General features: G+C 45.4%; 1 protein-coding gene across 1 annotated transcript; it reads right to left on the reverse strand.

Annotated features, from left to right (window-relative positions):
- Positions 1-1318: 1318 nt before the first annotated feature.
- Positions 1319-11243, reverse strand: LOC147698873 (putative gastrointestinal growth factor xP1). The gene is made up of 3 exons (XM_086935489.1): positions 11087-11243; positions 4819-4965; positions 1319-1550 (listed from the first exon to the last, which is right to left on the reverse strand). The coding sequence occupies exons 1-3, from the start codon at positions 11169-11171 to the stop codon at positions 1537-1539; spliced, it is 246 nt and encodes an 81-aa protein (XP_086791615.1). The 5' UTR covers positions 11172-11243; the 3' UTR covers positions 1319-1536.
- Positions 11244-11893: the final 650 nt, after the last annotated feature.

The following is an 11893-nucleotide window of genomic DNA, read 5'->3' on the forward strand; positions in this document are numbered from 1 at the left end:
GTGTTTCTCAGTTAAAAAATGTCTGTTCAGGTGGAATTTAGAGAAATGCATTTGTGCCAAAGGATTGCATGCGTAGCCAATCCCAAAAGTAAAACTACTCATGCATTGATGTGCTATTTAAATGTGCCAATCAGCAGAAGCTCACTGAATGAATAACACCTTGGTGCAGATTTTCTAATACACTAATTAAGCACAGTCAGAAATGCACACCCTGACTCGACTACGGAGATGCCCTCTACGCGGGAGCCCCAACCAAGCTCATCAAACGACTAGAACGCATCCAAAACACCACAGCACGACTTATCCTCAACGTACCATGCCACGGCCACATCACCCACATCACCCCCACCTGAGAAACCGGCACTAGCTCCCCGTCAACAAGAGGATATCCTTCAAGCTCCTCACCCACGCACACAAGGCACTCCACAAGACCGGCCCAGCCTACCTCAACAGACGGCTCTCCTTCTACATCCCCAACCGCCAGCTACGCTCCGCCGACCTCTCACTCGCCACCATCCCATGCATCTGAAGAACAACCAGCGGCGGGAGATCCTTCTCCCACCTCGTCGCCAAGACATGGAACACGCACCCACTGAGCCTACGACAGACCCAAGACCTACTGACCTTCAGGAGGATACTCAAGACCTGGCTGTTCGATCAGTAGCGCCCCACCCCCCCAGCGCTTTGAGACCCTCGCAGGTATGTACTGTAGTGCGCTTTACAAATGATTGATTGATTGATTGTCCCACCGCAAGGCTTATTTTAAGAATAGGCTAGTGTTGACAACAAGCACAAAACATGCTGACGTTCGTCGTTCACAATTCCACTTTCACATTTGTGAATCAGCCAGCCCTTGCAAACTGTGCATATGTGCAACTACACATTACAGCATAGATCTTGAGTCAACGAAATGACAACCGTCTGAGAGGCTGGGGAGAGCAAGCAGTGGAAATTACATAAATTAAAAAGCTACTAATGTCCAGCTCCTGTCTCTAACTTCAGGACCACTGATACCAACGATGCCACAAAAGAGCCAATGGTAGAATTTGCCATCCTAAGGTATTTATTTATTTTTCAAGTCGTTTTATATGCTGCTGTGCGTTGCTTTGCAGCAACCTCATAGTGCTGCGAATGTATCATAAAAAGTAACGCTTTGGAGTAATCAGAGTGCACGTCTTCCGTTACTTGCTCCCGATATGTGTGCATCAATGTGCTAAAAATACCAGTCACTGCCCAACAACAGCTGCCCTGTAAGAAGTGCCAGCTTTGTTATGCATTTCTGTCATGTTCGCATATACTTTGAGTTCACGACCAATGATCCGGTTTTTGTAATGCTTTTTATTTAAATAAGACAAGTGCCTGGTCAAGTATCAAACATTATGAAGTCATAGTGAAATGTAACATTAAAAAAGCAGCTGGTTCGATCGAGGAAGTTCACAGGATCAGTTAAAGCTCAGAACTACAAAAAGACATGTGAGGGGACTGGATGCTCCTGGCCATGGCCTGTCCCAGAGGGGTTCCTGCAGCAGAGTCGGTTTACAAGAGGCATTCTGCAAAAAAGCAAACACAAAATCCAAAATTAACATGCTGCAATTAAGAGGTTTGACCAGTACATTCGCAGAACAGTCCTAATATACACTCAGTCACCCACATGCTCAGGCCCTTTGGAGATTGTTGAAACCATTGAACTTTTTGAGAGCTTGGGTTAAGGTGGCAGAGAAACTGAGCAGAGACAAATGTACATTCATTTCCAAGCCCTGTAGGCGAGGGCTTGCATCTGCAGGAGACTGCAGTTTTTCATAAGATGTCTAGAGTGCGGACCAAAAATGTACCAATACCCCCTGATATCCAGGTTATTCTAGGATAATCCCATAAACACTTATGGGTTGCTGTGGGGGAAGTTAACCCTCGCCTAAATCCATGTATTGGCTTGGAATAATTTAATATTTCTTCGATATTTGGTACTTAGGTTCATTTGATGAGAAAGTTGAAGGCCCGCAAAGGGTGACAAAGGTGTCCTAATAGGCCAGGATGATCAGATGTTAAAAGCATAGATCATTAGATTAAACAAAGAACTGTGAATACATAAAACACTCTTACACTTTGAAATTCATGTATTCTGAGTTTGAAGACATCAGTTTAAAAACCCTAGTAGGCATACTATAGCTGACTGCATAGGGCGCTATCAATACCTATACCAACCTACACACACATGCCTCTACACAACCAAGGACCTGCCTACATTAACCACCGGCTGAACTTCCACCATCCATCAAGAAGATTGCACCCCGCTTCCCTTTCACTTGCCCACTACTCCCGCGCATCAACAGAGGCAGAAGTGGAGGACGCTCCTTTTCCCACATCGAAGCAACGAGCTGAAACAGCCTTCCCACGCACATCCGGACTAGCACCTCACTTCGAGAATTCTGAATTGCCCTCAAGACCTGACCTGGCTCCTCGAATGAGCCTCCGGGACCTGCAGCGTCTGGATACCCTATTGGGTGATTAGCCGTGCTTTATAAATCCTGATTGCTTGATTTGACTACTGCTTGAATCATAGCCCATAGTGGTGTGTTAATATCGTATATTGATAATATGAATTAAATAATGCTTCATTTATCCATTATTTAAACTTTCTAGATCAAATAATATCATACCTTGTTCTTTTGCGCCCTAGTCAGAATTTACTGTAAAGAAAGAGCAACATAGAGCAAAACAATTTTTGCAAATATTTTGCTCCCATCTTTGCAACTTCTGCTTTTAATTCTAACACCAGCATGTTTGTGCTCACTTTCTCATAGGTAGAGTTTTAGCAACTGGCAAAAGAAAATGAGGAGCTGATTTTTCATTCTTTCACTCATTGCAACACAGCAAGCCACTTTGCTTGTGCCACATTTGCCATTATACATGTGCATTCCTGTCCTTTCCTGGCGCTGGGGCACTTTTGGCCGCCTAGCACCAACACAGACACTTTTGAGCCATGGTGCCAGGGTGCCTGCATTGCTGGAAGAGATACCTTATTGCACAAAAGCAATCCTGAGAGGCATTTTCCTTTTTCTATGTGTAGAAAGAGGAAAAATAAATATATTTATCCTCGTTACTCCTCACCTGGGGAGTTGTAGCATTTTAACGTATTCCCAGGTCTACCACTAACGGTAAATCTAGGAATGCGCCAGAATCAATGTGTGGATGTGTGGGAACACCTATGCTCCAACCATGGAACGCCTCCGTGCGGCTGAGTAATGCAAGCCTATTTGTGCTGCCTTGAGTTACTCCAGATTTATCAAGACATACTGGGCCACACAAGGTGGCCTTGCATGGCCTGATAAATATCACTTAGGTTTTGAATTACCTTTGCACCCTCTTGCTTGGCACAAGTGGGATGCAAAACCTTGATAAATCTGGTCTTGAGCATTTTTTCAAAGTAGCCAGTGATCACTGAATTCAGAAAATATGGGTGAGAGTAGCTGGCAAAGTTCCATTTCACCAACCTTGTGAAGTGTTTTTAAAGCCTCCCCAAGTTCACTACCTGGGCAAAGTTAGTGGGTTTTTGTTTTTTTTAAAAGTATGTTAACCCGTTTAGAGCGTCGAACGTTCAGCGCCCAGTGCTGAACGTTCGAATAACGGGTGGGGCCACATCGGCCAACGGACGTGCGCAGCAATACCAAGGTAGTGCACGCGACGACCGTTGGCCGACGGCAGCGCTTAAGTTCCAAACCATGTGTGAGGTTAGCGATAAATAATTAGCCTTCACAGTTTCCTGAAAATTTGTCAGATTTGCAAAACTTCCCCAGTGGTCTTTAAATTTTGCACATTACTACATTTGGTAGCAACAATACATCTCCTCGTTTAGTTAAGTGATGCAAACTACTCCCTCGCTTAACTTTCTTGAATGATGAACCTCAAGAATGAGTGTTGGTATCTAATATACGGGTTATAGGATAATGTTTTGAAATTACTCGTCATCTGATCTGGCCGGCTTGGGATTTGTACAGGGGAGATTTGTTTCTGTGAGTTTTGCCTCCCTGCAAACTTTTCACATGGTTTTAGTTACGCCCCTTTCTGAACTACTAAACTGTTAATCTTGATCTATGGCATTATTAAGACATCACACCCTTATTTACAGACTGGCATTATTAAGACATCACACCCTTATTTGCAGAGTGATAACATATCACAATGTAAGCTCAGCCTATACCTTAGGCCGCCCATCAGGGCTCAGCCTGGGAGTTAGGGAGTATCCAGAAAATTCAAATACACCCCACTTCAAACCAAATCTTTTATGGCACCAAGCAAACAAAGCAAGTCATCATGACCCTCTCCAGAAAAGCTCTCTTGTCTCTTCCATCCAAGTATCTATCCATTTATCCTTCCATCCACCTGCTGATAACCACTATCTCACCTTCATATTCTATCATCCATTCATTTTGTCATCTACCATTCAGTTTTCTCTCATTCTCTCCGTCTGACCATCCACTTTCACTCATCCATCCATTTTTTCTCTCATCCATCCTTACATCCATCCATTCACTCATTCATTAATTCATTCATCCATCCATCTGCTCCCCCACCCGTTCACTCACTAATCCACCCTTTCACTCATACACCTATCCATTTTGTCTGTCCTTTCACTCACTCACCCAACCTACCATCCACCTTTTGATGTCATTTATGAGCCTTTGTCTACTGAGTTGCAGACAGAAAAAAAGCCCCATCAAGAACTCCACCCCAGCTATTTTGCTGCTAAAGCAGGGGCTTCCCTCCACCCCTGATTATCAGAACTAATAAATGTAGCGTTTTGACCCTGGTGTGATTTACCTTCTTCAGGGCGGGGGTAAAAGCACCAGAGTGCATCGGGGATGCTTGAGTCGAAACAGCAGCCTTTGTTGTAGCATTCAGCAGGTGTGATACCCGGTTGGCCGCAGTTGAACCTGGCTCCTTTAGGGACTGCACACTGGGCTTCAGCTGAGTGATAGAAGACATGTTTAGTGTCAATGACTGTATATTTATTAAAATTAATTACATTGTTACGTTTGATATTCCATCAGAATATGGAGTGACCAGAATATCGTCAACAAAATATCGCGGGCCGCAATGACGTACGGTCAGTGTACATAGGTAAGCAGAGGTTTACTTAACTTAACGTCACATCTATGTGTCTTGACAATGTACATAACGTAGATATGGAATTAATAAGAGCACATTTATACTTAGTTATATGAATTTACCTTCCCAATATTTTGGTCCTCAATATTATTAGACTATTAAAGATATTCATAGAAAGTAGAAATACAAAATGGTTATCATTTGGAGCAAATCAAGTACAGCTGCTGTCAGCCCACTTGCTATCAGCACCACACCCCTTGTGACCCCGAGTCTCAGGGGTCAAGAAGATAGAGGAAGGCAGGAATAGAGAGTAAACCAGATTTAGGAACTCGTTTTACTTTCTGTCTTGTCCACCTCCTGTTGTTCCATCAAGCCCTGAGTAGACCACTTGAGGAATTTGAGAGACTAAGGGGCCCATTATGATCACGGTTTTCACGCATCCTCCGGGCCGACGGAAGCCACCGCCGGCCCGGAGGATGCGGGAAAACCGCTGCAAACCCACTAAAGACCCACCGCCACATTAGGATGGCTGGTGGGTCTTGGTTTCAGTCCGCCGCTTTTCCGCCGCGGTCGGCTTACAACCGCGGCGGAAAAGCTCTAATATGGTGGCGGTGTCTCTCAGACACCGCCAGACATATTAGGATGGCTTCTAAAACATGCTTTTCCGCAGCGGATTCTCCGCCGTGGAAAAGCATATGGATATTCACTTCGGGGGCCCGTTGCGGGCCCCCTGGGTGAAGGTTGGGTGGGGGGTGCACATGGGGGGTACCTAGAGGTGCCTGCCGCTTTCTGCATGTAAATGCAATGCATGCCTTTTTAACATTGCGGCGGGTGCAACTTGAAGCCGCACCTGCCGCAATGTTAAATATAGAGGATGTGATTGCAAGGGTGGCGGTCACATCCTAATTGCACAGGAGGGAACGCCGCAGCACATGCGGACTTTCCCTCCTACTCAGGGCTCGCAGACGGACGCAACATTAAGACTAACCTATCAATTTCTAGTTATGGTCCTTAAAATTAATGTTTTATTTGCAATCACTCTGATATTCCAAAAGCGAGTGACCCTCACTCGGCAATCAAATAAGAATATCTTTCGATTACCACGTTACCCAATTGGGGTTCACATTGGGAAGGGCTTGGTGTTCCTGTCATGAAGAACCTTACACCAGTAGAAGGGGCCAAATACTGCAAGCATAAGAAATGTCGGTCTGATGCCCAAGTTCATGTTGCTAAAATACTTTTTGACCTTGCGAGTGCCCTCTCGCTTTTAGATCTTTCCAGTGACAACATGGATCAATATTACATTATTTCAGTTCTATATTGGGAGGGGTGACATTGACCATTTGCCACATTTCATGACACTTAGTTCAGTTTAACAACTTTGCATGTTGCGGACCTTAATAATAACAAGAACATTTTTCGCCATGTAGTGCGGGATTGCCATTTCTAAGCACTGTAAATATCAGGTGATCCATTCACTCTATTTAAAGGTACACAAATTACTGTACTTTGAAGGATAGAAAGCTGAGTTTTCCCTTCCAGGATCCCAACTGACGGCTTGCGGGCTTCACACATATGACTGCACTCATCCGTAACTTACGAAAACATGGTGCGGGACTGAAGGTCTAAATGAATGAAAATGCATTATAGAGTGTGAGCTGATACCCCAAAGGACGACCCGGCGCTAATTAACTGGTCCTAGAATCCCATTTCATAAACCTTTAGGTGGTAGAAAAAGAGCTAAAATGGTTAGAACTAAACATTCGCATGAAAATGCCATCTTATTTCATGGAGGGATTACTGTGGAACTGCAGGATTTAAGAAGGTTTATGTGCTAGGATAAGAGGAAGCCGAACTGCCCATTGGCTGGCACAGTTAGAAAAAGTGAGCACATGTATACGCTCCATTACTTACTAATTTTAATATGCTCTCATAGTCTATTCATATGAAATAAGAAATGATGGACAGGTGGCATCATTTGGTATTTTACATTCAACTATATAAACGTTTACAGGTTGATTTCGACTAAATGGCAATATATGTGCAGCAAAACTACAAATACCCCAAAACTGCATGGGGGTGGGTAGGTGTACAGCATGAAACCACACATGCTCTATGTGGCACAGCAACATTTGTGCACATGAAAGGCCGCTCCGTTGACATGGCTTCTCCAAGGATATGGCATCCATGATTTACAAAGGGCTGTGTAGCCATTGCGCATGCTCACTGTGCACAGGCTGACACAAGGAGGGGGTCGACCATACTACACTCCCATGAATACTGCTGTAGAATACCTATTTTGGACCCTGAAAGCGCATTCTGGTTCGAATTGCCATGCTTGCTAGTATACATTGGATTATAGGCTTTTGTCTGAATACTGGTTACATTTTTTTATCACTTCCATCAGTACATAGAAGATGAATGCAGACGGGGGGCTCTGGAGGCAGCCCAATGCTTTGAGTGTATCTGCCCGTAGTATGAGGGTCTTTACATGGGCTGCTTTCCTTCAGGTTGGTACCTTCAGAAGCGGGCATGGCTGCACAGGGTTATGATCAGGGGCATCGCTTCCATTGGTGCAGCAGGTGCAGTGGCACCGGGACCCAGAGGCCCGGGTGTCCCAAAGCCCCTGATCATTATTTTATTTTAAAATTCAAACAGCAACCAGGGGGCCCATAACCGCCCTTGCACTAGGGACCATGACACACCCCATGACATCACACGGGTTATATCACTTAGCGCTGATACTGCAGATTTCCAAATGATTTCGAAGCTATAGCTACAGCCCGAGACATATAAACGTCTCGTTTAATCGCACGTTCATTAAGACACCATTAGTGTAAGAGGACATGCCATTTTGCCCAAGAAGGTTGGACATAATTTCATCTTGAGTTTCGAGGAGCTCTGTGCCTTGAGGCAGATACGTCCCTACGGTGGGGTGGAACTAATTTACGTGTTCACTTTGGGTGGAGTAAGCCCCCAGTCACGGCTTGTGAGTGGAAACGTGTCATAAAAACAACTTTGCATTAGTCTGAATCCTCGGTAGATTTTGGGTGTGGACATTTCATAGGAATGAATTCTGTGTGGACAGGACATGAGCTCAATTGTTTATCTGTGGATGGGACTAACATCTAATCACTTTCCTGAGAGTGGAACAACGCTGCAGGATTCCCCTCTCGTGGGGCGAACCCCATCATTTTCTATGGGGGGGGGGGGCTCTAAAGATCAATTGTTCACCTAAGGGCGGGGCTACTGACACAATTGCAGCTGCTTGTGGGTCTAATGTCACACTATTTAAATCTAAGAATTAACTATTGTGTTTCAGGCTCTAAACCTTCCGAACTCTTTCAAAGTGCCCTTTGTGCTTTGTGTGTGTGAGTGACAGCCACCTCCCATGAATGTGAAGAAGTACAGTTCAGGGTTTTATATAAGTGGCTTGATCTGAAGGTTTTGTCTCAAAGTAGCTTCCAACAAGGATTCGGTCCTTTGGGTTTATAATGAATCAATATGAAACCTTTCTGAGGTTTCTGGGTGCCCTGTTAGTGGACTGTCTTTGTAGCTCAGCTAGTCAGAGACAGGACTTTTCTCAATGCAAAATATCTCTTTTCATGCGATAAAGGAGAAATCTGTGAGCAAGTAAACAACATGAACATATATCTCTTGAAGGATTGCCTGTCTAAAATAAGGTGTGATTGGATGACCAATCAATCAGTCAGGATTTAAAAAGCACCTGATAGGGTGTCCAGGTGCTTGCAGGCCACAGAGGCTTATTGGAACAGCCAGGTCTTGAGGGCCAATCAGAATTCCGGAAGTCAGGTGATGGTGTGAAATGAATCCATTGGGAAAGGCTGAGGATGAGTCTGGTTGTGGCGTCCTGTATGGTCTGAAGTATCTGAAGAAGATGTGCGGTGATTCCTACATGAAGGGCATTGCTGTAGTCGGGTCGGCTGGTAATGAGGGGTTGTGTCCCAGTTCGTCTTATGTGTTGGGGTAGCCACTTGAAGATCTTACGTCGCATGAGTAGAGTGAGTAAGCAGGCAGAGGAGATGGCATTGATCTATGATTTCATGGAGAGCTTGTTGACAGTGATGATTCTGAGGTTTCCGTCATGGTTGGAAGGAGTGGGTGCTGGGTCCTAGGTCTGATGGTCATCAGGAGTCGTTCCATGCATTTCTGCTGTTGCCAAAGATCAGTACTTCTGTGTTGTCTGTGTTCAGCTGCAGGCAGTTATTCTTCATCCATTCGATGAAGTTTGTCCTGCATCTGTGGAGGTTGGTTCTGGTAGGGGCGGGATCATCGGTGAGTGAGAGGGTGAGTTGTTGAGACCGTGGGATCTGATGATGTTGGCCAGAGGTGTCATATATGTGTTGAAGAGCTTGGGGCTGAGCCTTGGGGGATGATGATTCCGTTCACAGTGAATCAGAGACATGAACTATTTCTTGTTTCCGATTGTACAACTACTTAACAAGGATCAGCCCCTGCCCTGCAAACTAAGGATTTGGCTACAGAAAAAATTCTACATGGGAATCGTACAAGACATTTTGGGCGGTCCACCCGCTAGGACACGGGCATTTTCAGGAGAGATCTCGGGCCTCATTTATATGGCTGTGGTCACTTTTACGCCGCTGGTGCGTCACCTTTTGTGACGCACCAGTGGCATAAAAAATGCGCCTTGTTGCGCCATATTAACAAAGTGACGCATCTAGGTGGTTGCGTCACTTTGTAAACCCCTGCGCCACATTATACCAGCGCCAGGTATAATGTATGCAAGGGGGGCGTATTGACACAAGGAAGGGTCATAGAAGTGACGCAGTGAAATCTATGAGATTTCACTGCGTCACTTTTAGGACGCTGTTGCGTCAAAATCTTGCGCCTGACAGCAGGCGTAAGACTGAAGCAGGCCCTTTCACATGGGGCTTGCCCCATGTGAAAGGACGCATTGCTGGAGTTGCGTCACTTTTGTGGCACATTCCAGCAATGCGTCACTTTTGCGCTTACAGATACGTCAGAAATACTGACGTATCTGTAACTCCTTGCGACGTAATGCGTCATATATTAAATATGACGCATCAGGAATGTCGTAAGGAGTGCGCACGCACTGAGAAGTGACGCATTGCGACTTTCACGCAGCGATGCGTCATTTCTCATAAATGAGGCCCCTCATCTTTTATTCTAATCACAACCGGTATGAAATTGAATAAAACATTTCTTACCATTCTTTAACAGTAGTAGACTCGTGAACACGCCTGTGTGAAGCTCACATGCTGTGCAATGTGCCTGTGAGCTCTGTCCTCAAATGCCTTTGATTCGTCCCTGATCTTTGTCATCACCGCGACCTCTATCACTTCCACTGACCTCTGCTGACCTCGAGGAGTGGAGAGACCAAGGTCATCAACAAGACTGTGGTCTTAACTCGAGTCCTAGTAATGTGCGCCCACGAGCATTGTCAAAGTCCAGGTAATGTCCATGGTCGAACATCAGGTAGTTAAATTAGTGAGGGTGAACCTTTCATCCCTCAAGAAAGTAAAAAGTAAAATCTGCTGCTTTTTCTTACGACGAAGGCGGGATTGTTTGTTTGGGAGGGCTGAGCCCGCCGAGCTGGGCTGGAGAAAGAAGCCCCGAAGGAGTATCGAGCTGAGGGTTAATGAATCAAGTTATAGTTTAAATAGAAAAGTGTTTAATCTAAATGTGATTACCCAAAAGTCAATAATTTACCGTCCACACTACAAAATGAGAAGCAAACTCAGTAGCCTCAAATCACCCTCCATAGCTGTGCACACTTATAATCATATATTTGATGTGCAATACACCGTGCTGCCCAGACTATATTGTTTCCAATTTCTATGTGGTGTGGAAGGCTACTATGATGAGACGTGATTGGTATTTTAGAAAATGAACGAAAGACCGGTCTGACATTAAATGTGCCTGAGTGCACTTAAAAACGACGACAGATGCAAATGTCCATAGAATGGTTTGTACTCACTGAGCGCCGCAGCCTGTCCTTCTGCCGAGCCGCTGAGCCCCAGCAGCAGGGCCACGGCCACCACGCACAGCACCTTGTACTCCATGGCACTGCTCACTGCTCTGCTGTCTGCTGTGGGGAGAGATGGTGAGTCCAGACTCCAGAATGAAGCAGACCAGCAGGAGTTCATTTATATGCGCGGCCGGTGTTTGTTCAAATGATTCAGATAACATTTACTTGGTGAAGACTTTTTCTCCCAGGTGAATGGGCGCCTCTCGCAATGCAACCCTGGCTCGGGCACCGGCAGAGAACTTGGCTTGAGCCCAGCTGGGCTTCGGCCCTTCAGGCGAGGCAGATAGGCCTGAGATGTGGTCCTGTGATTCATCAAGCTCACTCTGACGTATCAGTATTGTATCAGGGATCGCCCAAACCTGGCAGACCCGCGATGACCTGTGCCTAAAATTATCTGTCACTTTGGCAGCAATCGGTGACCAACTCTCCTGCGCAAACATCGCCACCACCACAGCTCCTTCCACTCCCTGCCTTGCTATCTCCAGTCTCCTACTACAAACAAGTGTATCTGCGACAGCGATAGTGATAATACGGGATTGCCCAGGTGGCAGTGAAATGCAAAGGGCTAATCTGGACGTCAGTTACCTAGCTTGACAGACAGTACCCATATTTCAGCACGCTTCATCTTTCTCACCAAAAGAGTAGGCAGAAAAGAATCTGTCCATCCATCCATCCTTTCACCCATCCATCTATCCATCCTTTTACTCATCCAGCATCCATCCATCCTTTCAGTCATGTATCCATCCATCTATCCTC

The sequence above is a fragment of the Lissotriton vulgaris genome, chromosome 8, assembly GCF_964263255.1.
Source record: "Lissotriton vulgaris chromosome 8, aLisVul1.2, whole genome shotgun sequence".
In the NCBI taxonomy this organism is placed as follows: Eukaryota; Metazoa; Chordata; class Amphibia; order Caudata; family Salamandridae; genus Lissotriton; species Lissotriton vulgaris.

Coding starts and splice junctions, on each gene's coding strand:
- LOC147698873 (XM_086935489.1), bottom strand. CDS start 11,171: ATGGAGTACAAGGTGCTGTGCGTGGTGGCCGTGGCCCTGCTGCTGGGG. Junction 4,966..11,086: donor AGGACAGGCTGCGGCGCTCA/GTGAGTACAAAC, acceptor TCTATCACTCAG/CTGAAGCCCAGTGTGCAGTC.